General features: G+C 49.1%; 1 protein-coding gene across 3 annotated transcripts in view; it reads right to left on the bottom strand.

The window, feature by feature from the left end:
- Positions 1-1,316: 1,316 nt before the first annotated feature.
- Positions 1,317-27,900, bottom strand: part of LOC100122473 (buttonhead/sp8-like) — an 88,579-nt gene continuing 61,995 nt past the window's right edge. The window contains exons 1-3 of one of the 3 annotated variants that reach the window (XM_031927765.2): positions 21,406-22,013; positions 2,621-3,629; positions 1,317-2,552 (exon numbers count right to left, since the gene is read on the bottom strand). In XM_031927765.2, coding sequence (XP_031783625.1) covers positions 1,660-2,552; positions 2,621-3,629; positions 21,406-21,492 — 1,989 coding nt within the window. In that variant the 5' untranslated portion in view covers positions 21,493-22,013 and the 3' untranslated portion in view covers positions 1,317-1,659. Of the gene's footprint in view, positions 3,630-21,405; positions 22,014-27,900 lie in introns of those variants that run through there. The other 2 variants (XM_031927764.2, XM_031927766.1) reach the window with 2 other exon arrangements.

Below are 27,900 nucleotides of genomic sequence, written 5' to 3'. Positions count from 1 at the left end.
AGGGGGGATGAGTGCGTGTGTGCGTGTGTGAGAGAGATGTTATACGTGTGCGTGTGATTAATCGCTGCACCCCCGCAATAGACCCGAGACTCTATGGCGGCACATATACACACAGAGATATGACTGTCTATACCTAGACGAAACAAGAAGAAGATTAGAAGGTTTCGAAGCAGTAAATGGTTGATCAACTTACGTTCTTCGTCCGCGATTTTGAGATGGGGGTTGTTTGTCGAGCAGTTTGAGGCGGTTGAGACGTCAAGAGCGGCGTTGACAAGAGCAAGGATTCGAGAGCGAGGAGCAAACGCTGGTCGTTTATAAATTCGTTTCTATTCTCTTATTTACGTTTCTATTCTCTTTCTCTCTCTCTCTCTCTCTCTCTCGGAGAAGAGAAGATTTGCTTTACATAAGACTAAGATTTATTTTTTTGGGCGCAAAGGATTTGTTGTTGTTTGTAATCGTACGATTAATGAATGGTGAGACGCGTTCGTTTTGTTTTACTCACAAAAGCATCGTTTATTTTCCTCTGTATCTCTTTTTTTTAATGAATTTATAATCTTCATAATAATAATCTAATAATAATTAATAATAATAATTAATAATTAATAATAATCGTAAGATACTAGTATCGAGATAGAGCCGATCGTCGTGATATGAGAGGACCTGCGTCGCGCTCGCGCGACTAGTAGTAATAATAATAATTGATTGATAATAATTCTTTTTTTTCCTGCTATAATTGTAGACGAGAAAACTTGATTTATTTCGCTATCGTTCATTTCTCTCTTTCTCTCCCTCTCACATTCTCTCAAACTATGTATATATTCGTATTGAACTCTGTCGATTCGCATACCCATCGAATATGGAGAATCGAGCGGACGCTTCACAAAATCGGCGAGGCTACGCGCAACTTTTGTGACTAGTCGCCTTGTCTATTTATATATAACATCATCTACGTATGCTAAGTGTATGTGTGTGTGTGAGTGTTCGTGTGCGTGTCGTTCCTCCGTACCGTGTGCCGTCATTCGCTCTGTCGCACCAGTCGCTCTCTCGTACTCACGCACTCGTTCTCAAATTTTTATATAACTTTATACAATGTGTCTGTGAATGTGTGGCTCACAACGTCGCAGCATATATATATATATATATATATATATATATATATATATATATATAGTAAATCTAACGCAAAGAAAAACAACGTATGATTTTTGTATATATATATCACGTTCACTCGTCCTCGCATTCTCGCACACTCGGTCGCGTTTTGTTTTCCTACAATTCGTCAGACAGTCGCGCGCACTATGTATAGCTATTTACACGTGTTTCTTTTTTTCAATAATATATATAGTATCTCTCTCTCTCTCTCTTTCTCTCTCTCTCTCTCTTACTTTCTGCATTTCTGCATATGTATATAGTCTAAACGAGCTCCCCATTCGAGTACACAACGAGAGTTCCGTATGTGCAGGTGGTCGTTCACAATTTTGGTGAAAGTAGCAGTAGTCCGTATTCCATAGATATCGTAATAATAATAATCGTAATCGTAATAATAATCATCATCATCTCGTATATATATAAGAAGAGTCGAAAAGTATCGAGAGAATTCAATCAAAAAACATGTGGCGTGCGAAGGAGAAGGGGGTAGCGCGTAGGAGTGTCGGCCTATTAGAGACTATGTACAGGTGGCGGCGAGGATGGCGAGGGGGTCTGAGCTTGGCCGGGAGTGCCGGGGTTCTGCTGGGAGTAGCCGGGATGTTGCTGCTGTTGGTGGTGGTGTTGCTGTTGGGCTTGTTGCTGGGCTTGTTGCTGCTGGTGCTGCTGGTAGGACTGCTGCATGGCGAGCATCGAGGCCGCCGCAGACTGGGAGTTCTGGTGGTGGATGAGGTTGAGGTTCAGTGGGTAGGATAGGGGGGAGCCCAGGGCCGCGTGGGAGGCTGCTCCGGGCCCCACCGGGCTCAGTGCATGCTCATCCCGGCGTGAGGATGATGATGATGATGATGGTGATGGGCCGAGACGGAGGCCGCCGCCGCCGCTGCCGCCGCCGCCACGTGATGGTGCGGGTGGTGGTGCATTAGCGGCGGGAGATGCGGGTGGTGGGGATGGTGTTGGCTCAGAGACGAGGGATGCGTCATCTGCATGGGGGTCATGGGCGCCGTCGACTGATGCGACAAGGTGTTGTTGGCGCTGCTCGGCAGCGAGTTGGTGCTGGTGTCCGGAGGCGAGCTGCCCGGCTGGTGCGCCGGCTGGCCCAGCTGCTGCTGCATTGGCTGCTGGGGAGCCTGCTGGGCCGGCTGCGGACCCGCCGGCAGCGTTACCTGGGACACCTGCACCTGACCCGCCCCCGAGCTGGAAGTGGGACTCTGCTGACTCCCGTTGTCCTCGCTGTCGGAGCAGGACTCGGCCGACGAGCTCCCCGCTCCCCCCTTGCCCTTGCTGCCGCTGCTGCTGCTGCTGCTGTGCGTCTTGACGTGCTTCGCGAGGTGATCGCTGCGCATGAACCGCTTGTTGCAGACCGGGCAGGCGAATCTCTTTTCGCCGGTGTGGGTTCGAAGGTGCCGCTGCAATTCATCCGAACGTGTGAACCGCTTGCCACAGAAAAGCCAGTTGCAAACAAACGGTCGCTCACCCGTGTGCCAGCGCAGGTGGGCCTTCAGGTGGGACGTCTTCCCGTAGACCTTGCCGCAGCCGGGTATGTGGCAGCTGTGGATGTTCTTCTTCCGCAGATGGACGCCGGCCGGTCCGAGCCGCTCGGCCTCTTGGCAGTTGGGGCAGTCGCAGGTGGCGCGTCCGGTGTAGCGGCGCTGCGAGCGCGGCGAGGGGGCCTGGCTGACGCCGGCTCCGGCGCCCCCACCACCGCCCGCGTTCCCTTGCGGGCTGGAGGCCCCTCCGCCGCCGCCGCCGCCAGCGCCGCCGTGGTGGTGCAGACCGAAGCTCGGCGGGCCACCGGGCAGCATGGACTTGTACGTGTCCTGCAGGAGGTTGTGCCCGGCGCTCGTCTGACTGAGCAGGTGGTTGCCGGCTAGGGCCAGGCTGGTCGAGTAGTCAGCGGCGGCCGAGTAGTTGGCCATCTGGGCGGCGTGGACGCCGACGCCCACGGTGCCGCTGACGTCGAGCCAGCTGCCCGCGGTCGAGCCGTGCACGTCCCACCAGCCGTCGGCGGCCTTGATGCCGCCGTGGCTCGCGCCGGGCATCGCGTTGAACGGCCAGGACTCGTAGGGGTGCCGACCGTAGACCGAGCATGAGCCGAGCGTGGCGCCCTCCACCTTGCCGAGGATGCTCGTCTGGTGGTGGTGCTCGCTGGCCGGCTGAGCGCTGGCCGTGCCCGGGAAGTAGAGGTCGCTGGCGTACTGGGGCGCGGTCGAGGCGCACGAGGTGACGGGGGCGCGAGCGTAGCCCCCGCCGGTGCTGCCGGCGCTGCTCGTGGCGGTGGGCCGCTGCGTGACGCCGGTCGTCGTGCAGCCGGCCGACTGGCTTGAGTGTTGGGGCGAGCTGCCGCTGCTCTGCGGGCTCTTCTTCCACGGGTGGAAGCCCTTGCCCACGGCCGCGTCCGCCAGCGGCGGCGGGCTCTTGCTGCTCAGCTTGTTGCACTGGGCCGCGAGCATCGCCAGCGGCGTGCCGCGCAGTCCCGGATGATCCTGAAACACAACAAACACAACGAACCGTTAGTCAGTCTGCTCACCGGAGATTTCCAATAAAATACGTTAGAGTAGTGGTAGGGGCATGAAAACAAAAACGCCTGGTAATTGCGACGGCGACGTTATAGAGCCGTTCCGAGAAGGCTTGCGTAAACCTCCCCGGCGCTCTTCGGGGTAATCGATTACGCTTTCCCAGAAGAGAGGAGATAAAAAGTTTTACTCATTATAATTTCATTATTTTGGAGAAGCGAGAGAGAGCAGTTCGCTAATAACGTTCGGGGGCCGCTGTGCGCGCGCTCTCTCTCTCTCTCTCTCTCTCTCTCTCTCTCTCGCTCGCAGAGGTCGGCGCTGGGTAATCGCGCCTGGAAACGCTCCTCGCCCGACGCGGATATAAAAAAGGTCCGCCGCTCGGAGTCTGTGTGTGCGTCGGTGAGTTTCGCTCCCAGGGTCCCGAAAAGGCGAGAGTCCAGCCCGAGGGTGCATAATGACACAAAATTGGCCCGGCGCTCTCTCGCTCGCTCGCTCGCCTAGACCATACAGCCGCGGTCAGTGTTCGGCTCGAGGACGAGCGAGCAGAGGGCAAGAGTTTGAAGATTGGCTTCGCCGCGGGGTAATGAGGCCCGAGGTGGCTCATCTAGAGCAGTTTCATGCAAATTGTCCCCGAGGCGAACTACCGAATTTCCAGCTCCGGATTCGGAGCTACTGCGCGAATCGTAATTCCATCTGCGTATGATACATTATACGCAACGTGTCTACACCCAAAGACAGTCGCGCGCAAAGGAAAGATTATCCTCCGCAGAAAAGGGGAGAGGGGGGCGATTTCCATATGCAAAGAACCTTTGACAATCTCGCTCTGTCTCTCTCTCTCTCTCTCTCTCTCTCTCTCTCTCTCTCTCTCTCTCTCTCCACTCTTTCTAATTTGAAATTCAATTTCGACGGACTGTTCGCCTACAAGAGCAGAAAAGACGGAGCAAATTGAGCAAGAAAATCACTCGCGAACGCGCGCAGAGAGAAGTAGCAGCTCCGCTCGCGCTCGGAGATTCAGCCGCGAATAAACGAAAAAGGGACAGAGAGCGAGGCCAAAACGGGCAAAGGATATTTTGGACACGAAAAGGTAAAAGGACCGCGCGGAAGCAGCGCAGGAGCAGGAAATTAAAGTCTGGCCGCCGGTGGCCATTAACAGCCGGCGCCATCGAGGCGACACGCCTCCACCCGCGCGCGCGCCTGTACCCAGACGGAAAGACACACACACACACACACATACGTGTGCGCGCCAGAGACGCGGAAACTCTCTCCGCTGCGCGATGCGCCATTGAATTATAAAGGGCTTGAACTCGCAGACGCCGCGGCAAATTGGACGGATCTTTACACGTATGTGCGTGTGTGCCCTGAACTAGCTACCGTGTCTTTACACACTGGGTAAATACACGTATATAGTGCGTGTTTGGTTAATCGCGGATTGATCGTCGTGAAATATTGAATTCTGAGTGTAGATGTCGAGAAATGTAAGAAAAAGAATTGAAAAGAGTATACAGCGAAGATAAAAAAAAATTGCTTCGACCCATGCTAAAGCCACGTGTACAAAGCATCATGAATTGTTTAAAAACGATTATCCATCGACCGCAATGCGAAAGAAACTATAAACAGTATAGCGCATGCATATCTATCTCTCTAAAGTTGCAATGATCGACTACTGGCAGTGTACTCTATTGACACAGTAAATGCAGAGGAACACATCCATACTCATTAAAGCTCAGTCACGACGATAAGCCGCGCACACAATGTACGTTACAATATTGATATACCACTAGCAGACAAGGCTATAAGCCCTCTGTAAACCAGGCCGTGCGCGCATCGAGTAGCCTCTACCCCTTTCCTATACATAAACTCAATACACCCACCGCATCGTTTCCGTAATATCCACTCCAAATTCAAAAACCCCATACAATATACTGAACCGATGCATTCCAGCGGCAAAACAAGCAACAGACACGAGGGAAGACGAAGAAGCGCGCGTGTATCGTCGCGAGTGGAAAAGGTGGAGTTTCCGCGACGACGAGGACGACTAGCACTAATACCAACACTACGAGGGGGGTAGGTAGGTAGCTTCGGAGCGCGAGCGAGTAGCGTATCTCGCCCGGGCCACGCCCTCTCTCCGCGAGCGAGCGGATAGAGTTCTCGTATTGATCCGACGACTGCGCGACGACTATACCGACGAGTGGCGCGCAGAACAATGCACCTTCGAGCTACGCGGAGAGGAGACAACGCAGGCTGTCGCTTTTTTACTTTTACTTAATTTTTTCTTTTTTTTTAAATCAGAGATTCGTTGAGAAACAAACTCGGCATACACTGCGCCGCGCGAAAGGATTATTGCGCGAGAGAGCTATTGCCGTCGCCGATGAAAAGGTGTCGGCGAGGGCACGTCACAATTCATTGCAAACAACGTAATTGCGAGAAGGGGCCACGATACAGTCTCTCAAAGTCACACACACACACACACACACACACACACACACACAGAGCATTGCATCGCTCGGCGAAAGGTGAGACTTTCATCGAGCGTTTTATCAAGCGCGAATATGCGCGCAGAGCTCTATCTGAGAAATGCGCGCGCTTGATTATTCAAGGCGTGTCTCGCTCGCGCGAGCGTAATTGTCTTTGAATTATATCAATTGTAATGCGGCGCTGCAGCCGCGCATGATTCAATTTTGCTTCGAACGTTCGAGGCATGCGGGATGAGGATTCTTTTTTCTTGCGACGATCGAGGCAACTATTATATCCTACACACGCATACGAGGGGCTCATAGAGTGCGCGCTTTCATAAATTTCAAATTTAAAACGCAATCTCTGTCTGAAGCTCGAGAGAGCGTGTGTAATGGCCCGTAATAAAGTCAAATTTTACACCGAAATTTGCACTCAATAAAAGGCCCCGCCGAGATTAATCGGGGCGGCCTCGATGGCGCTCGTTGAAGAACTTACACACGTTATATACAGCGGACGGAAATTATCATGTAATACCAAAACGATCTTTTTCTCCCTCGACCGCGAGATTCGTTCCTCATTAATAGAGCAACAATGTCGACGCGAGAGCGAGACGCCGCAGTAAAAAGCTGCGAGGGGAAGAGATCGAAGGCCGCGAAAACATCATCAGCTCGGCGCCTCTGCCCCAAAAACGAAAAAAAAGGAGGAGCAGCAGGCCGCGGAGAGAATTACACACGGGCGCGCAGAGAGAATCGACTACACACGCGCCGGCGGAGTTGAAAGGCTCGGCGGCTTCGATCCTTTGTTTTAGCGGCTGACTACGTCACGCGGGGGCTAATAACGCCCGGCCGAGAACGTCCCGCTGTGGCCGCATAAATTACGAGCCCCCGGAAATCCTTTTCATTTAAACAGCCGAGAGATATTCGATTCTCAATTAACGCTTCTTTTTGAACTGCATAATAATGGATATGGACGGGGTATTGTACTGAAGATATAGTCGAAAGTTTATAGAACGATTCAATCCGAAAGCTCCAAACGATGTTTCGGAGGTATTCCCGAGACTTTCGCATGCGAGGCGATCGACCGATACGACCGATGCGGGTTAGAGTTCTAATGCTAATTATTTGTTTATCGGACGGCGCATGCGAGCGGAGTCGAGCGATAAGACTTCCCCCTGGCTGTATAAGCGAGCGATAAGTCTCGGGAGTTCATTCGTCTTTTGGGTTTTTTACCCCGTGCACCTGCTTCGAAATAAACGCGGAGTCGTTATGGCCTTTTTTGTCCGAGTGTGGTTTCATAAATCTTGGGAATTACGAGGTTTTGTGTAAATACTCGAAAAATCAAGCTGCACAGTACAATCGTTGAAATTTTCAAATTTAGTCCTCTTCCTTTCTCAGCGCGTCGCGACAACAATTTTTTTTTTCATCGAGACCAGCGGCGTCTTTAATCCTTTTTTTCCCGAGAGACAAATGGATTTTTAACTTCTCCCGGTTCCCGGTCACGCTGACGCGAATCTCGACGCACTTCTCTTTTCGCCTCGCGCGACGGACCACGAAAAACTTAATGAAGGACGGCGCGACAACGACGTCACCTCTGCGATCGGACGCTCAACGCTGCTCTGTAATAAGAAACTCGCTGATGGACGAATCTCAAAGTGCAAACAAGTTCTCGGGCTCGAGATATTTTTTGGGTAATTTGAGACAGGACGGGACACTTATGTCTATCGCGAAACTTTCAGCTGCTGTTACTGCAAGTTCTGTAAGTAAGAACAAATTGTGCTCGAGGAGCGCTCGATACTTGTAGAAGTGAAAGCCTAAGCGTCTCGTCCCTATGAATAAAAAGCAACTATAGTATCCAGCAAAACAAATATTCTTCAGCCTCTTACACCTCGAATCTGTTGAATCGAGCGAAAGTCGCCCATTGAGTAGTCTCGTCGATAAAAGGAGCCGCGCGAGTGTAAAGTCCTACTCTCTTTCTCTCTCCATATCCTCCGGATTAATAATTTTATTCATGAACCCTCGAGGCCCGACTCGATTCGGAACTCTCTCGCACGCGTTAGTTCCCACCAGAGTCTCTCGGCTACCTGTACTGCTCCTCTCTCTCGCTCGTCCCTTGCCACTTCTAAATTATGTTTTTTAATTAAAGCCCATCTAGCCAGAGCAGAAGGGCGAGAGAGAGAGGGATAGATCATTACGGGGGTTTTACTCCCAATCGACGGACCGGCGACTCCCGAATATACATATAACGACTATACACCCGAGTGAATGTGTGTACAGGACACCTATATATATATACGCACGCGGCCCTGCGGGCAACAAAACAGGGAGCTGCCGAGATTTATTCGGCTATCGGCTCTTCCTCTCCCTCTTCCTCATCATCATCATCATCATCATCATCATCATCATCATCATCGCCGCCGTCTCCTACTTTTATGATTTACCGCGTTTTTGCTGCTCTCTTTTCGGCGCTGCCTTTTTTATGCATACGCGCGCGCGACTAGACGTATCGTGTGGCGCTCGACAAAGTCGAAATTGCCGGAGAGAGAGAGAGGTAACGAAGGACCTTAACGATTTCCGGGTAAAGGGCCTGCAGTGCGAGAGACCTACTCTCTCTCTCTCTCTCTCTCTCTCTCTCTCTCTCCTCGCTAGCGTTATACGCCCGTAATTTCGTCCTTAAGAGCTGCGCTATAAGGTCGGAGCGAGTTTTCGGAAGCGCATTGCGCAAAAAATATCGTTAGATGCGCGCGCCCGAGAGAGAGAGAGAGAGAGAGGGATGCGAGCTTTTCTCTCTCTCTATCTCTCTCTCTCTTTCTCGCCTGGTGTACGGCGAAATTAGGAGGCTCGCCGGTTTACAGCAAAAAATTGATTCTTTGAATTCCAGTTTTCGACTGAGATTATGTTATGGGAAAAATATCGTTATGGGATAAGCGATTTTTCGTATAGTCGTTTTCATCGAATCTATTAACGGGACGATATATTTTATACCGTTAGCGACAAATAAATTACACAAGCAGACACGCGACTGTATTATAAAACGGATAATTTCTATATTTCCATGGAGCAGATGCCTAGCGTTATACACGCGCGTGAGTAGAAAATTACGGGCTACTTAACTTTCGGTCAGCCTACTGCTCTCCGCGAGCACTTAGCGTTTAAGTTTCTAACGGAAGTTTTTTGCCGACGATCCATCCCCGAAGGAAAAAAAGCGAAACAGAGAGAGAGAGAGAGAGAGAGAGAGAGAGAGAGAGAGAGAGAGAGAGAGAGAGAGAATGCAATGAGACTATATATGGAGATGGAAAAAATAATCTCAACATCTTAATTACAAGCGCTGGCGCAGAGCAGCTATATAGCCTGCAGCTTACAGCAAAATGTGCATTTGATGACTCGAAATCAGACCGGAAGCTCGGGAAATCAATGCGGAGAAGCTGCGCATACGTATACGATTAATTTTTACCGCGTCCATCAACGACGCCGAGTCGTACTTTTATTATCCCGCACGGAGAGCGAGGAGTGATGAAAAATGCACTACGCGACTGCTGCGTTCCCGAAAAAGGAGACAGTGAGGGGGAGAGAGAGTCTGCCAATTCATTAGCAATCGTAAATCTGTCGCCCTACCGGCGTTGAATATTAAGCAGACGTTATACTGCCCGGCCATAACTCGCGACCAGTTAACTCTTTCCCCTCTTTGCGACGCTCCAGTCGATAATGCACCTGCGTATACCTATATACAGTTCACTCGTTCCCTTGAAAAAAGCGCGCGCGTTGAGGAAAATCGCTTCCCCGGAAAAGCGCTGGCTCGTCGCACTACTCGAGCTTTGTGTCTTCATTAAGCGGATAATGCGAGAGTGCGCGGTTTTGCATGCGCAGCGAGCGTAATTTCCAGCGCAGGACCAATTAGCGCGATCTGTCGCGTACTGTACTGTACACACGATAAAAAGCTCACAGCGGGGCTGTTACGTCCGCGTATTATTGGCGCGCGCTTCGGCTTTTTCCGGCTGATTTATATACAGCGCTCTACTCGCGCGATAAAAAGCACGGCTATACGGCTGGGGCAATTACGGTAATGTGGAAATTACGAGCGAGCTGCGGTATTCCGCAATGTATAATTGCGTCGAGTATCGCGGAGGAGATTTTCAGTAGCGGCGCGCGTGTATACACAATAATGAAGTTCGCCAAATATATCGCTTACAGGGCGCTCGCTCGGAAACCGCGTTTACGCGCTGAGAGAGAAGCGGTAGCGCTTTCCTCTCATGGAGGATGCGCCAGAGGCGCAAACTGGCGTATATCAGAAGCTGGGGCATTAGCATATAGACAGAATTGGCCGCCGGCTATATAGGTTTCTTCTCTCTTTTTCCTTCGCTCGTCGAAGCGCGGGCGCTGTGTATATGGTAGCGCGGGCTCTGCTCTTCTCTCCCGCGTATATTTTTTATTAACGATCTTGTACTTTTCGCCGACGTTCGAGTTTTGCGCGTTTTGTTGCTGCCGCTACTGCGCTGCGGTAGCCCGTTTTGGCCGGATGTGCGGGAGATGCTTCGCAATTTGTTTTGTTAATCGGTCCTCCCTGGCGATTTAAGAGAGTCCTTTCTACAACTGTTGCAATAAGGCCATCAGTCGAAATTGATTTAAATATTTTTTTTTGATTCGCGAAAATAACGATGATTGGACTTGGAGGTGAATTCACTATGAATGAGTTAAAAAAAAATTGAATAAAATTTATCAATGCAGCGGCGCAATCGTATACGAAAAAGGTTCTTTTACGCAGTATAGAAGCGAGTTTATTAATCCAAAAAGCTGGGCATCAGCCGCGGTGGTCCGTGTGTTATTGCAGCACCTCTATCCGGCGGCAGTATCCTCTTTCAATTAGATATCCGAACGCGCCGACGCGTGTAAACGCGCGGCCGGTCCCGAATTAGACGATAAATTAGCCGATATTATTAGCATATAAACGAAGAATCAAGCGAGCCGCAGCGGCCTTTTTTCCTCGTATTAGTATACGACTCTCTTTCTCTCAAGAGAGTCGAAAAGTTCGGGTGTGAAGCCGCCGTCGGGCAGTCGACTCCCGAATGATATTGATGATTTCCGATACACAAATTAATCGATCATATTTCCTGCTGAGTTACGGCCGTTCCTCCTAGATTTCTTTTTTCCATATCTTCCTCTAAAATAACATAACAGGAAACGCGACTTTTAACCGAAACAACCGAATGATTTGCGAAAACTCGAGCAACATATCCATCGTATATAATAACACGCCGCGAAGTGTTACAAATAGAGAGCCGCCGCTCGGCAAAACTGCCCGCAGTAAATCACACTCGTCAGTCGGTCTCCCTCGCCTTTTCTCCTCGGCTCTCTTTCTCTCGGCATCGCAGCGGTGGAAACTCTTTCTCTCAAGAGCGAGAGAGAGAGAGAGAGAGAGAGAGAGAGAGAGAGAGAGAGAGAGAGAGAGAGATGTTCTGACAAATCGCGCGGCTGCCGTGCACTGCAGATACGAATACGAGCTGTTGAAAGTCCGAGCTCGTTCCCACCCTTGTCAAAGCGGCGGCAGTCGAAAAATGAAATCTCGCCGCGCGAGAGCCTCGTAAACCGGCGCGAGTATAGTCTCTTTCGCTACTCTTTAGTGGATGATATATTTGCTCCTTCTTCTTCTCCTTCTTCAGCTTCTCCGTGCGCGGCTCGTCGGGAAACCAATTTTAAAAATGCCAAATAAATATTTATTGTTTTTTTCAATGCCGCCGAGCGCGAGGCCGTGTTATGTGTGCTTCGAGGATAAATTCGATTTATTAGATTATGTCGATGCCCACAGCTCGGCGATAAATCATAGGCGTTACGTAACCTCTTCTCTATGGTTCGTTTTTGTAGACGGAATACTCGGAAATATTTGTGAAAAAACGCCAGAAAATTCCCGCACGCATCAATCGCACTGTGCCTAGTATATGCGGGAAGCGTAAGCCGGAATCTTTTTAAATCTGGAACTGCCGCGCCGGTATACATATACATACACACAGCGAGTAGTTTTGCATGGCATGTGTTATGTGCATGAAGTGGCATGCGTTTACAGCTCGGTTTTGCAAGCGGCCGCGCGCGATGAAGCTATAAATTCTGCGCCGAGTGAGAGAGAGAAGACACGCGAACCAATTTGTTCTCCTCTCCCTCACCTCCGCACCGTATCTATAGCTATATCCCAGTTACACTACACCGCGAATTCTATGCGTTTATCAACAAAATCGCTTCTGAAAACTGTCTATACTTACATCCGCGCGTTGATTTACTTCGGGACGAAAACTCATCCGGCGCTAATCTCATTAAGACGTGCGCGGGGGCGAGATTGATTCGATCCGAGAGAGAGACAGCTCCCGCGCGACGAGCTTTTATAACATCCGATCGGGGCTATGTAGCACCATGAATCGGTCCATTAATAGCGCGTCGTATATACCCCCCGGCGTAAAATCGCGTCCCTCTCTCTCTCTTGAGAGATCAGAGCTGCAACAGACTGTGACATATTAGGCCACCCCCGCTGCTGCCGCTGCTGTGTGTATTATGGTATAAGCAGGGTGCCTACGGCGCTCCGCTCCACTTCAGATTTATTGTTTCGCGATTCGGCAGAGGGGATGCCTATATGGAGAGGCTGACCTTTGGACTAGCCGTGAGAGAAGCCGAGCCACTTGAGGGCTCGTAAATAAATTACGACTGTATACTTTCGTAGTTTGTCTTCCCGAGCGACCATAGTACCGCACGATTTTACGGCGATATTTTTCGGGCTTTTATGCGGACTAAATGCTCGGAATTCGATCGTTATTTATCGAAGACGCGCGTAGGAACCGATTAATTATCCATACTGAAAATGTATAACATTCTCGGCGAAAATGAAGCCATGAATAAGTGAGGCCTCGAAAAGGTAGCCAATCTGCGCGCGGTATATATAGCGAAAGAAAGAGCGGAAGAGAAGCTCGACGTGTGTGTGTGTGTGTATATATATATATAGTACGCGCGTACGCAGTCGAGGCAAAAAAAGAGAGAAACTAAAGCCACTTACCGCGGCTGGAAGCCCGAGAGCGACAAATTAGGGGACTCTATAAGCGACTATAGCCTCAGAAAAACGCCGAGCCATTACCCTGTGTATACACGCGCAGAAGCGCGCGCTCGCGATAAAAAGTTACTCCTATACACAAACACACACGCGCGCACACGCACGACGAGATAGCCATTAACGATCAGAGCTTAGCCGCGCGTCAGAGTATGCGTGTGCGCGAATTTTAGAAAGTTCGCGATCGATTCCTCGAGTGTGTGTATTATGAAAAAGGAAAACAAAAACGGAGAGACGTACGCGCCGAAAAAAGGCGCAGCTCTCGTGAAAGTGCGCTGCAGCGGTATATAGCAAAGCAGGAGCGATATGGCGTGATACGAGGGAATTACAAGCGACGTATGTGTGGCGCGATTATTATACGCGAGGACGGCGGAAGCCGGGGACGAGAGGAGAGTGTGTGTACGCGGTAGCCCCGAGCTTTTTGCGGGAAAGGAAGCGTTATTGCGGAAAAGTCGTCGATGCAGCGCCGTATGTGTATAACGGGATGACGAGAACGGATGATGCGCGCGATCGTTACGCAATGAGATATATCAGGCGCTTTCGACGAAGTGGAAGGAAATTCGCGCGAGCGAGTCGGGGCAATTTTGTATAACTGCGCTCGATTGGAGGATGATAGGTGGTAATTTTTCGAGATTCTTTTTTCTTCTTATTTTTCGAGTGGATGTGTGTGTAGCGGTTCCATGTATCCACGGATGAGTTTTGCTGATTTCAAATCACCGAATCGGATGTTCGGAAAGTTGTCGATCCGGTGGGAGATAGGCCGCAGTTCCAAAACTACTATTAAGACTGATTTCGCATGCTCGCACACCTTTTTCCCCGATTGCGTCATGTATACAGTCAATGCTCGCTCTTATATTACGACTCCCGATCTGTGTAAAAACTTCATCGCGTTTTTCGCCATCGAGCGCGAATAATTGAAAACTAAACTTAAGCAGGATATGTATTATAATACGCGTACTATACCTCCGCTAATTGCAAGCGTTTAAAGCTGCTGCAGCTCCTTTATCTCCCCGAATAACCCAATTGCACTGCACCGACGAGCTATTTCACCCATTGCGACTGCTACGAAGTTGCGCAGAACGAGATCCTTAACTGAGATACGCCGAGGTATTTAGCTTTTGTTCGACACGCGGAAACGCCTCGTTTGACGCTGCCCGACTATTTTTTCCACTCCGCGCGAGTCGAAGAAACGATAGCTGTACTGGAAAATTTTACTCCCTCTCGTTGGTTAAGCCGCGAGCGCGTGTGTAGCGAAAGTTGGAAACGGGGTGAAGCGTTGTTAGCGCGCGGGAAAATTGTTATCGGTTAAAAGGGGGTTAGTGTAATGCTCGCGCACCGCGGTAATGAGTTAATTCCGATGTTTGCGTTATAGGAGCGAACGGCCGGGCAAATTAACGATACTAAAAATATATACGAACGGAGTATTTAAGTCCAAACGACACACATACACACATATTATGTGTAACGAGATTTGCTCATTATCGCACTCGTTACTCGCAAATACTCCAATTTCCCATGCCCCGAGGGTGGGGTCTTCGGTCGAAAGGAGTTTTTACAAGCTCCAAAGTGTACTCCGATGATTTTCGCCTCGGCCGCTTCGGAAATAGCCAATTGAATATACCCACACGCACACACGCGAGAAAAGACGAAAGAGCTGCGAGAGACCTCGAGGCGTGTAAGCGAGCACAGGTATACGATATAACAGACACACATACACGCAGAGCGAGAGAGAGAGAGAGAGAGAGAGAGAGAGCGGCGCGAGAAAAGGCGCACTCGCGGCGCGGAGAATGTCGTTCCTCAATTATGCTAACCGTCACTCGTTCCTGGGGAGTTATATACACTCGCGCGCGCGCACGCGACGGACGATTCCCTTTTTTCGCGCGAAAGCGAAAAAGACGAGCGCACGACATGGCTGTGTGTATATATAGCTGTGTATGGCTGTACCTGTGTATGTTATACGCTGGGCCGGAACGAGTCTCGCGTGGGGCGATGTGCCTTATAAATATTTAGCCGTTCGCCTTATTACGCGACGTCGGCGGCGGCGGCGAAGAGAATACACTCCTGCGCTTGTTAATCTCTCGAGTGTGTATACCTGTATGCTGTGAGGGTGTTATAGGGCTCGAGGTGGATGTGTACACATGGAGTGACACACGCGCGGATAATCTTGACGTAATTTTCACGGGATATTATCACTTTTCAAATATTTGCCGCTCTGTCATCCCGCTTGAACGTCATATTATAAGCACGTACTTGTGGACATTTTCATATATCGCCGTTATAAAGAAACTATAGAGGCCCGGTACATCCACACATTTTAAAATTCGCACCTGCACGGCTGCTTCCTCAAGAGAATATCAGTTATAGAGGCGACTGGAGATATCCCCGGCGACTAGCGTATACAGCTATATGTGTACATAATGATACTTTCGACTGCGCGAGCGGCCGGTTATCGGCGTAAGGTCGAGAGCAATTACCCGCGCGGCGGCGAACCGGTTTCACCTCTCTTTTTCGAGACTCCCAGAGCGCCGGATGCTACTCGAGCCGCGTATAACGTATATACGTTCCGGAATTCGGCGCTACTTATACCTATACACAAAAGCGAAATTTCCAACGCCAGAAAATCTCCGATCCCCGAACAACGACCTTGTACAATCACCGCAGCGCTGAAAAGCCAAAAAGCGCGATCCGTCTTCCCCGGCGCGTAAATACGCGCTCGGCTCCCAATTGAATCGGACGAGCCGTATCATCGAGCCGATAAATCAGCCGGGCGTTGTGGTAACGCGCTGTTTTGATTCGCCCAGCGGGTGGCTGGGCTGCTTCGGCCCCCTGCTATGCTCGAGCGCGCGCCGGATACTCTACTCTCTCTCTCTCTCTCTCTCTCTCTCTCTCTCTCTCTCTCTCTCTCTCTCCCCTCGGAGTCACCTCGCGCATGCGAATCTCGAGTGCGACGAATCGCAGGTAGCCGATGCGAGGCTTTCTTTTTTGTCCCCGTGATGCAATGCTGCTCTCTTTAGTTTGTTCCGTATAGAATGTAATCGTAGTATAAAGCTGGAGCGTGGTTTTCCTGGATTAATATTTCATATTCGCGGGGGTAGGTATATGTGAGTGATCTGCGCGTATGGGTTTTGTTAGAGAAACACGAGGTCGGGGCTCGTGAATAAGGCACGAGAGAAAATACAAAGTATATTATATGCACCCGCGCGCGAGTGTATACAAATAAGTACGCGGAAATGTACGGCTTATTGAATGCGAGCGATATATACCAGAATATGTCAAATCAATTACGCCCGTGTGTGAGTGTGTATACACTCGGGGCATGTATTATTCAGGGCTCCTCGAGAAATATTGTGTATACGAAGCTCGTATGTGTGTGTGTCTATCGAAAAAGAAAAAATTACACAAAAAACTTGCGGATGATGCATTTATTCAACTTTCCTCGTACTTCGGGGCTATTATTCTTGGACGCATTATGTCAGCCGCACATAACTTCTCCGACAGAATAGACGCGGCAAAACTAATGTAACAAGTAAATCTATATTCCGGTGAGCATAAGGGCGATCATCTAGAAAGTCGCGCGCGTGCGATTTTCTCTCAGAAAGTCATCAACGAGCTCGTTATACTCTCCGCCCGGCAAAAAACGAATGTACACCGACGTATGCTACAGCAAAACATGCAGCGGACGAAAAATCCCCGGAGTGAAAGCCGTCGCCATTCGATATACACATACACATACACGTATAGCAGAGAGCGCGTGGGAGGGCGCATCATCGCTCGCGTATGCAACTACACAGCTCTCTCTCTTGTTCGATATATATCTGCCAAATTGCAGCTTGTGACGCGTGGGTCGACGTGATGTTTACGTTGCTAAGCACACATGCGCGGATGTAGTTCCCGATATATCCGTCCACCGGTTCTCTCTCTCTCTCTCTCTCTCTCTCTCTCCCTCTCTCTCTCTCTCTCTCTCTCTCTCTCTCTCTCTCTCTCTCTCTCTCGTGTAATACGCTGCGATTGATTTACACGAGCTGCGCGTGATGCAGAAACGGCTCTGCTTTTTATTCGTTGTGTACAGCTTTAGTGTATAGACGGAAGCTTGATTTTATACGAGCGGTTGAATGATTTGAAAAAAAAATATATACATCTTATAATAATTTCTCTCATACAAAAGTTTCTAACAAATGTATTAGTTCCCAAGAAGGACGCGTTCAAAAGCGATCGCGTAATTATGCAAAGCGATTCGCCGAACACGGCGTGAGAGAAGCCGTCAAAGGAGACAACTTTTCACACTGCAGCGAGACGAGTTCTCGCGCACTTTTCAGTTTCTATGTGCGCGTCTAGGCTCCCTGCGCGCTCGAACGTCGATCTTTCGCTTCTCTACCTCGACATTAACGGCTATCGATCATATTGTGCGCTCGAGCGCGGTTCATTGTATGCGAGTGTCAACTGCGACTTGGAGATGTGAAGTGGGAAAACGAGCCGGTTTGAAAAGTGCGTACGCGTATTCGAATTTTTATCGGTAAAATGTATAAGTGCGGGAAAAACCGATATTTAAATATAGAAATTGGCGTACGACACAAAGGCGAGAAATGAGTCAGTGGCGGCGGCGAAAGAGTGACGGCCATTTTGTCACCTCGAACATCTGCCGCGCGGTCGGCTGTAGCCAAAGGTGTGCGCGAGCTGACACACTCTTCTATTGGGGTTCGCGCTGCTGCTGTCGCTCTGCACGAAAATGGGCCAGGTTATAATGTGTGTATACACACACACGGGGGCTGAAGCGTCGAAAGGACGTATGCGTCTCTATATTATACACGCGGTTGGCTGTGTGCGTGTGTATTGAGCGACGAAAGTGTCACTCATTAGAGTGGGCTTGTATATATAGCTGTGTTAGGAAGTAACGTTTTCATTTCCGAGCAATATTCAAGGTTTTTCCCAATGTTCCAAAGCTCATTACTCCCATTTATTAATGCCAGCAACAATGGATTCCCGGAGATTACAGAACGTAAACATGGGTAAACACGCCGCTGTTCCTGCACATTGTGCCAAACTGCTAAATGCCACGACAATAAGCATTTCGATGCATAGCATAAAACTGGCTAAATAAACGAACTTACCGCGCAAAACGAGCGTAAGCGGATGATTAACGCCGACTAGCTTCGAAGGATCGAACCCAAAATGTTTGGACTCGTCGTCGTCGCGCTGCGGTGTTATGTGAAAACAACGGGGGGACAGAGAGACTCAGCACACTGCAGTTGTACACAATCACTCGAATGGAAAATCTCGAGAAGAGAGCAGCGGACTCGCTCGCATAAAGAGAGCAGCCCGCTCTCGCTGACAAATTAGGACGACGCGCTCTTGACATCCGGGGGCGCTCACGGACTCTTCAGGTAAATCCTCTTAGGTCACATAAAAAGCCCGCAAAATGCCCGAAGGTTTTGAAAGCCGCTCTTGCCAGTCCATTGTCGCACTCGAGAATGTCAACGCAGGACGCTTCAAAGGGGCAGCCCGTAGCTGCACACTGCGGCTCAGTGGGAAATCGGATTATGCGAGCTCGATGCAGCTACGCGCGCTACACAGTGTGTGTGTGTATGGAGAGAATGAGAGAGAGAGAGAGAGAGAGAGAGAGGGAGAGAGAAAGAGAGAGAGAGAGAGAGAGAGAGAGAGAGAGAGCTGGGGAGGAAAATATTTGGGCTGCATACTTGCGCAATGTCATCTTCTTATTATCATGAGGAAGAGGAACATCGGAGCGTTCGGAGAACTACGAATTCGGGAATCGAAGGAGAAAGTTGCTCGAGAGTTTTGAAAACGGCGTATTATCACGCACTGTGTTATATACTTGAGAAAATAGCCGATAACATCGAGGCGAGAATATGCAGTTTCCCAAGCGCGAGCACTCACGTCTTAATCGCCGAGCTTTTAATTATCCATCGCTATCTCAATCGCGCGCATAATCGACTGGAATTATTTTCCAGATAAGCATCGTCTCTCGAGATGTATAGGTGCATTGCGCAAAAAACCGTCCGCCTGTCCATTGTGAGAGCGAGTATATTATACAGTGTACGTACGTGTGCACAGCACAGTAGCGCGAAAAAAAAGAAGAGACGCGACGACACGAGGATCGAGGCGGAAAAAAGGTTTTTCCTACAGCCGAGAAAAACAGGATGGGGAATCGGGTGACCAAGGAAATACGCATCGAATTCCATGTCCCACGCATCCTGTCAAGTGGAGCAGTGCGGCCAACAAAGGAGATCAGATAAATAATTGGCTCGGCGACTGGGACACAGGTAGATTCCTTTTGATCCCCCAACGGACGAAACCCAACGCAACGCCGGCTCTATCTCTCTCGCTCTCGTATTGTCAGCGAGATACTCGATACATTTTTTTCTCTTGCTCATCTATCCTTGTACCGTCTCTATCGCGTATTATACATCTCTGCTACTGTCCGCGTACGGAAGCCACGACTCATTTCCGTCGATTGAGAAGCGTATGTCATCGCGATCGGATGATTCGATGGAAAATTTTCGAACGTGTGAATATTTTCGATGCAATAAGGTACCGAGCGAATTCTCGAATCAACAGCTTACGAGTCCTTGACTACCCGAGCGAGCAGTCAAGTGGTTCCTCTCGAGCGATCGATGATGCTGCGATAGAGCGCAAAAACACGACAAAAAGAGCCGAGCCCATTTATACCCTCACAGACACAGGTCTCGCCGGCCTCGAGAACACAGATCCGAGATAATACCGCGAGCGCACGTGCGATGTGCATCAGCGTCGCGCAGATTAATTTTTCTCTGCTCTCTCTCTCTCTCTCTCTCTCTCTCTCTCTCTCTCTCTCTCTCTCTCTCTCCCTCTCTCTCCCTTAGCGCTTAATTAATAATGAACGCGCGAGCACAAGGGGATAGCGCGGATTTAATTACTTTTTTACGCCGACTCGTAAATCATCGCCATGGCCTCTCGCTCTCTCGAAAGGGGCCGAGTCATAAAATAAAATTCTGCTCTAGTGGTGAAGGAGCTGAGCGAGAAGGAGAGCGCAGTGGGGAAAAAAAGAGGGAAACACGTGTGCAGCAGCGAAAAAGCTGTACTCCCTCGTCGTCGACAGCGGCGGCTGTCTCGTTTCCGTCAAAACAGAGCGGAGATTATCCGCGGATCAGCCGCGGGATAATAGGATATATTGCGGCTGCGCTCCAGATTTCGCACTGGCTACCGTCCGGAACTCCTCGTTGCGGGTTTTCAATGGTTTATTCAGCTACGAGAAAGCTGTGTGTACTGGTCGAAGCTGCGAGTGGACTTGAGCGTATGTTTTGAAACAGATTCGTGGGCGATGACAACTTGGATAATGTTTTACAATTATACGGCTGTGAGGTTGATATAACTTTATCTAGCGCAAGGAATCTGGCAAAGGCATAAGAACGGTTTTGTATCATTGTTTCGGTAAGTGCTTGTAAAATTTGCGATTGTTCGTTTCGACGGCGTTAAACAATTGAAATCAATGCTGTAATTATCGTTATGAGCAAGACCGGAGTATGCTAATCTCGAAATTTGTGAATACATCTAGCCGTGAAAGTGCGCGAGAAATACTTGCATTGTGTGCGTGAGCCGAGTAAAACAACTCAGTCATTCTCCGGATACCGAAGGAAACGGGCAAGTTTTCGGTATAATATCGAAAAATTCTTGTCACTCCAAGACAACTGCGCGGACGACAAAAAGAGCAATTATCCAGTTTCAAAGCCCGAGAAAAGTCCAAATCACCGGAGGTTTTAGTTGAAAAAACAAAGCTTATTTAAATCCACCGTAGATGGCCTATCTCAACCCGTATTCGAAAAAGGCAAATCAAGTTAAGGCTCCGCATATTAGGGGCAATTTGCTGCAGCTCCGTCAAAGGAAAATCGCCCACGTCTGCACCAGCAGACACGCTTATCCGAAATCTGACGGTGACAACAAGAGAGAAGCAGCCGATTCCGATCTTTCGTCTCTACACAGATCGACGAGATTCGACAGACGGAAGGAGCCGCAAACGCGCTGATCCACCTGTCGGCAGAGCTTAAGATACCCATCGGGGCCAAAGCAGCTAATCGACCAGCAGTTCGTGCGCCGATAAGCCGATGACTCGCGGAAGCGTTTTTCCTCCCTCTTTGATTTTCGACTGTTATATGCATTACGGATGAGGCGCACTCGCAGACACTTTTCGCACAGAGATCAAGTTTGAGCATAGACTCACCACGTGTCCGTGAACTGGCGACTTGCTGATGGACTGTAGCTGCGGATAGAGCTGTCCGGCAGCCGCCGGTGTCATATCCGTCAGCATGTTATCGCTGTCGTAGACTCGTTGCGTCGTTGATGATTGTCTCAAGCCTTTCAGAAAGGCTCACTCGCGGCGATCGCTGACTGACAAACACTCTCGACTCGAAAAAAAATCGTACGTGGAATGCGCTATACTCGCGGCGCGCAATTCACTGGCCGCTTCTACAGCGGAGGAGAGCCGATGCCGCGACTCGTCCGGCGCATGAGAGCGCGTTGTAGCACTGTCGAGGATCCGTGAGAGAGCGAGCGAGAGAGAAAAAAAGAACGTATGATTTTTCACTGGAGCTCCGTGTGGTGTGATCCTGCTGCTGCTGCTGCTGCTGCTGGTGCAGGCAACGCCGGGCGAGCAACTACTGCCTCTGGCTGCTGCAAAAGGTATACGTATCGTACAAAAGAAAGAGCTCTGAGACTCTCGCTATATGGATGTCTTTGAGTGTGTGTATATGTGCGTCCGTAACCGGGGAACCGGTTAACGTGGTTCCCGCTCTTCGCCCCGTGACAGACTGCCGAGCAGCCGGTCCTCGGGCAGCCGCGCCGCGCCTCCCTTTCCCCCTGGCGTTTTCTCTCTCTCTCTCTCTCTCTCTCTCTCTCTCTCTCTCTCTCTCTCTCTCTTTCACGCTCTCGCTCGCTCTCCGTCTTCGTTGCCGCAGAGTAGGGCACACGCGCGTCGCGAGAGAGGGAATTCCCCGTCGTGCGGCAGGAGCGAGCTCTCGAGTATACTTCGGAGCCGCGTATAGGGGGGTAAAAAAGGGGCCGAGCTCCGGAGGGCGGAGAACGCGAGTCGATCGGTTGACGCCCCCTCGCAGCCGCCCCCGGAGCGAGCGCGGCGCCTAGCTATTGCGCGTGTGTGTGCGCAGCGTTTGCCCCACTCTCGCGGATGAGCGACGTGGTAGGGCGCGCTGCTTCGCGGCGCCGGTAGAGTGTGCGCGAAGCGGCTCTCCTGCGCAGACGTCTCGCCGATGCCGGAGCTTGAGGAACGTCGAATGCGCGCGCAGCTTATGTGTGTGGACTGATAAAGTTTCTGCATATGGGATAAGAGATGTGTTGGAGGTGTGTATAAAAATTTGCGAAGCGCAAGCATCGGCTTTATACCCTTCACACCTGTCACCCCTTTTTTCTTCGCTTTGCAGAGTATTCAGCCTTGTGCGTTTCTTTGGCCTCTTACCCTCTCTCCTCTGCTTTATTCCCTCGCCGGCGAGCTGCATTTTTAGCAATTCGATTATTCACTTTATCGCGCCCATTATCCGTGACGAATTCCTCTCGGCTTTTTTGCTCCCTTATTGCGGCTCCGTTTCTCGCCCGTAATACACCGGCTGGAATTCGAAAGTTTACCTCGTTCCACGTTTATACGCTCGACCTTCTTTTGTTCAATATAATCTCATAAGGAATTATGTCAACTTTTATTGCCTCTCAATATTGCGATTTCGGCTGTGTATAAAACACGTCTGAAATTTAGGCAAACCACGCAATAACCATTACATCCATTGTGTGCGAGACTTGACCTCTTCCAACTCGAAAAAAACCCGGGGAGTTTAATGATATTCCCAGAAAATTACCGACTGCTTAAGGATCGCCGTATAGATACATCGAGTTCCTCTTACGAGAAATTGCGAGATGTGTACACACACACGCACACATCATAGATAGTTTGACCGGATAGAGCCAACTCTGGAGTCTGCGCTATAGCGGTCGAGGTACATTAACTATTCGAGATCGCATTATGAGATTCTAATGCGTTTTTAATCGAGGACTTTGAATTTCAAATCTCTCGCCGACTGGAACACACGGATGCGCGCGAGACTGTGGAGGTAACTCGTACACACACACACACACACACAACGCCGCCGATGCAGCAGCAGCGGCGCAGGGGAAGAGGCCAATTATCTTCCATAACGCCAGTGGCGTAGCGTAGCCGCATTACGCCCTCGGCTCGCGGCTCGAGAGTTTCGACACTTTGCTCGGCACCACTGCGAGTTAGTGTGTGCTTTCGAAATGTGTCCTATACTGATTGATTGAGAGGATCTTGTTTATTAGTCCGTGCGACGGGTTTGTGGATTTTGGAGAGAATCGATGGTAATGGGTTAATGTACGTAATCGAAGTATCGGATGTCGTAAATGCTGTTTAGAATTTACATTCGATGGAAATGCAATAAACGAAGAATGTTATAAACAGCGAAATTAGCCAACATATTTTTATCTTGTTGCGAGTAATTAATACCTCGCCGGGTATAGAGCTCGCATCACACGACGCTTTTTATGATTCATTGCCTCGAATTATCTACTTACAATGCGCTGTAATTACTTATATTGATCCTATGATCATCGTGCCATTATTTTTAGAATCACTATCATAACGACGATCTCTGAAATCTTATATACGATTGTGTATAGCTGAGCACAATGCGCACTTAACTTATAGTATCCAGTGACAAACTTCTTTGACTTATTCATCTCTGCATAGTGTATCATAAGTAGCCTCTTACAGGCAATTCGAGCGCAGTACGTATAATACAACAACAAAAAACATCGACCCTACGCCTATGCATCCATCCTGATCCCGCAATCAGCGAAATCAAACACGGAATCAGCCGTCAAGAGTGAAAAACGCGCCGAGTACATGCATCAATTCAGCCCGCGAGAAAAACAATTTCCCCCGACTGCTGCTCTCGGGTGAAAAAAAAAACACAACGAGCCTCTCGACGTGAAAACAAGGAGCCGTAGGGCTTGTTACTCATCGCCCGCGCGAGCGAGTGAGAAAGAGGTGATGATGCGAATATCGCGTGTCACTTGCCGATACACACTTTCATCCCCTGCAGGCAGTATAGCAGTGCCTTCGCGCGCCGACAAAGGAAGGTGCGATAGCTGACGACCACGGCACACTCGACCCTTCGCTCTCCTCGCAGGCAGAAAGGCCTGTGGGAGGGCTAAAGGGCTGCTGCTGCTCGGACGGTAAGTGAGGCAAAAAAGGGGATGGTGCGCGGCTTTGAGGCCAGCGCGGAGAAACACACTTTCCGTGCCTGGACTCGAGTCGAAGAAAGGAACCGCTGTGTGGGCGGGTGCGTGGAAAACGCGGAATTATTGCGCAATCGACGGATAAAGGAGAGAGACACAATGACGCGCTTTGCGTTTATTGTGAGAGAAAAAAGACGCACGTCGATTGGCCTAATTGGGGGAGGACGGACGGGTATTGTGGCTGGATTATTTACGAGGTCGTTTATTCTATTCCTTTTTTTTTGAGATTATTAGTTTTTTAGGATAGAGAATATGCTCTGCTCGTGCGTGGGTAATTATTGTTATCGCTCGTAGGATCGGGAACGTGAAGTGATACAACGCACCGAGAACCTGTTTGATTTACTGTTGGCTCTATCGACTGTACATACGGGATTATATAAAAATATAACAGGTTTCACATCGAAGTCTACAAGCTAAGTAAGTATTAATATTACATTTTTAGACTAAATTAGCAGTGGTCGTGCAGAGAATTTTGATTAGATGATTAATTTTTTATCGTTTGGACTTACTCTTGGGCTAAGTCCGCATCAATCGATTTCTCGCGACTTACCTGTAACACAAAACAAAAGAACAAACGTTAGATGTATAAAAATTGAAAAAAGCAAAATGCTATGCTTAAAAGAAGCTATAATATCATATAAAAATCAATGGCATATACACCGCAATCGAACATCATCATCACAGAAATAATAACATCCAATTACATCACGTTAAACGCTGCATACGTCGCGTGCTGGCGCAATAAGCATCGGCGACGTCGCAACCGAATATACCTCGAAGCAGCGGCCTATTAACCCGGCCAAAAACAACATCGCCAAGAGGTATACCAGTACAGGGCAAATTCGAGCAAAAAGGGCGGCAAATTAGCAAAAATCGGGTGAAAAATGACGTGACGAAGTGCGGCCCGCAGTGATTGAGTCCCGTGCGCTAAATCTCCTTAATACCCCACGATCTCGTCCGGCGCGATCGACAGGATCTATACTTATCGACTTCTGTTGGCCCGCGCCCTCTCCCTCCTCTTCTCTCTCGCACACACACACACGCGCACGCGAGATCGACTTTCAATGACGGATCGCTGATTGGCAGACTATGCGGCGGCTTCGCTTCCTCTCTCGCTCTCGGGGTTGAAAGGGAAAATGGGCATCGCGCGGCCAACGGGGGCGGATAATGACAGGGCGGCTGTGCTTCGGAGAGAGAGAGAGAGAGAGAGAGAGAGAGAGAGAGAGAGAGAGAGAGAGAGAGAGAGAAGAGGCATGTAGGTGTGTGTAGAGAGAGATTTTCGGTGTGAGGGCTTTTAGTTTGCCATGTGCGGAGATGCCGATGGGCTAACAATTGCTATAGAAATCCGGAAACGGCATTGCACTGGTTTCACCGAAATATATAACTAGCTCTGATTTGTTTGAATTTCAAATTAAAAATAACGTAGGATGCTATATATAGCCGACTCGATAATCGAAACAGCCGAGTACAGAGCACATTATACGTTGAAAAATTGCGATTATTTAATTCCCAACCGCAAAAGGACACTGACGAGCGAGGGAAATAGCAATCGGCTTCCAAAATAAGAGCATACAATCAGCAGGCCGTAATGACGAACAATCAGCAACAATCTGGCCGAAGCCCTGCAATTTCGACCGGCAGCGTAGCATCGCGAATTCATTAAACTACATATATCCGAGCCGATGTCTGCGCACATTATACGTACAGCGAAATTTTCTCGTCACACACACACACACACACACACACAAGCTTCTCTAATACAATTCGTCGGCCGGAAATAACGTCTATAGATACACGGCGAGTATACGAGACGGAGAAGCGTTTCGATGGCTGATTATGCAGCTTCCCTTTCCTCAGCGTAGTCCTTTCCTCGTGATTTCATGATTGCACGGTCTCCCTCTTACGTGTACTTGTGTATACCGAGAGCCCTCGTAAATTCCATTTAGCGGAAGACGCGACGGGACCGAGCCACACGCGCTTCTTTATCTACTTTGTAAGCAAATTATCCCCTGCCGAGGATGTGCTCGGCGAATAGTTGCTGTGTTAACTCGATATGCGCGCGGGATCGATTTCAGTAGGGAGATTGGCCTGTTACCTGTCTCGTTTATTTCATCAGATATATTTGTTTGTGAAGTGCGTTAAAAATAATTTTCTAGAATTTTTAATCAATCAAGAAAAAAAATCTGATCCCACGTCAGCACTTGCGTTCTAATGATTTAATGAAAGAAATTGAGTTATTATAGAGAATGCGCGGCTTAACCGTCATTCCTCGTACAGGTCATGTGTGCGGCGAGTCATGCGGTGAATGATTTCTTGCGCGCACTTTGCGATAATAGATTCGAAACCACCGAGCAATTACTCAAGTTTGATTGGTTCATTTGAATAATCGAGTAATGGCTGAATTCACCCACCGCCTACTTTTTAACGCCGCTTATTCCTTCATTTTTACGCATATAAATTTTGTTTACTTCAATAATCACAAGGATCGCGTATAACTCGGCAAGCTCACAATTTGGCGAAACATAATGTCTTCATACGACTTTTTCCAGCAGTCCCTATACCGTCCCACACACGTGTCATTACTGTATCTACACGACCCCCTCGAGAGCATTCAACTAAGGTTCAATGAAATTCTTACTTGCGCGCGAACTTTCTTTTAATTACCTTTTAATTACTCGGCGATTTTCAAGAGAGACGCGCAGAATCGTGCGTACGCGCGATGTGTATACTTAAAGTATCGTGTTCTGCGCGCGACGAACTCTTTATTCACGGCGGGGAGACAATTATTCCTTCTGCAATTATATATCCGAGAATCGCGCTAATTAAAGTATTCTTTCGCAATTACAGTAATCCGAACACGATCGATCGAACGCCGACTAATAACAATGAGCGACGTGTGTGTAATGAATTGAATACAATATGCTCGTCCGCCGAGACCATGTCGCTGCGCGTATATAAGTTGAATTTGTCGGTGAACGAATATAATTACGATGAACTAAATAATCCTCGCGAGAATCGGATACGTCTGTAATAGATTCGAGAAAATTAATTTTTCGCATTATACAACACCAAAGTCGTTATGATTACTGATGTGTATTGTATGAGTCAAGATAATAGATTCTTCATAACGAGAAAATTCCCGCCGACGAGAGATGAGAGGAACAAAACGCCGCGTTTACAATCGCCTGCCTTTATCTCATCGGTTATTTCCAACTTTATTTTTAAACAAACGAAAATACACATACGTATTCGCACTGGTGCACGCATACGCCGCGCAACTCGAGTGTATCTCTCGCTGCAAATCGAAAGCACCAGAGCACGTCCTACATACAGACTAGTCAGCTTACTCTCCGTACGAGAGAGAGAGAGAGAGAGAGAGAGAGAGAGAGAGAGAGAGAGA

The sequence above is a fragment of the Nasonia vitripennis genome, chromosome 3 (assembly GCF_009193385.2).
Source record: "Nasonia vitripennis strain AsymCx chromosome 3, Nvit_psr_1.1, whole genome shotgun sequence".
In the NCBI taxonomy this organism is placed as follows: domain Eukaryota; kingdom Metazoa; phylum Arthropoda; class Insecta; order Hymenoptera; family Pteromalidae; genus Nasonia; species Nasonia vitripennis.
This window is presented reverse-complemented; position numbering and strand designations above follow the sequence as displayed.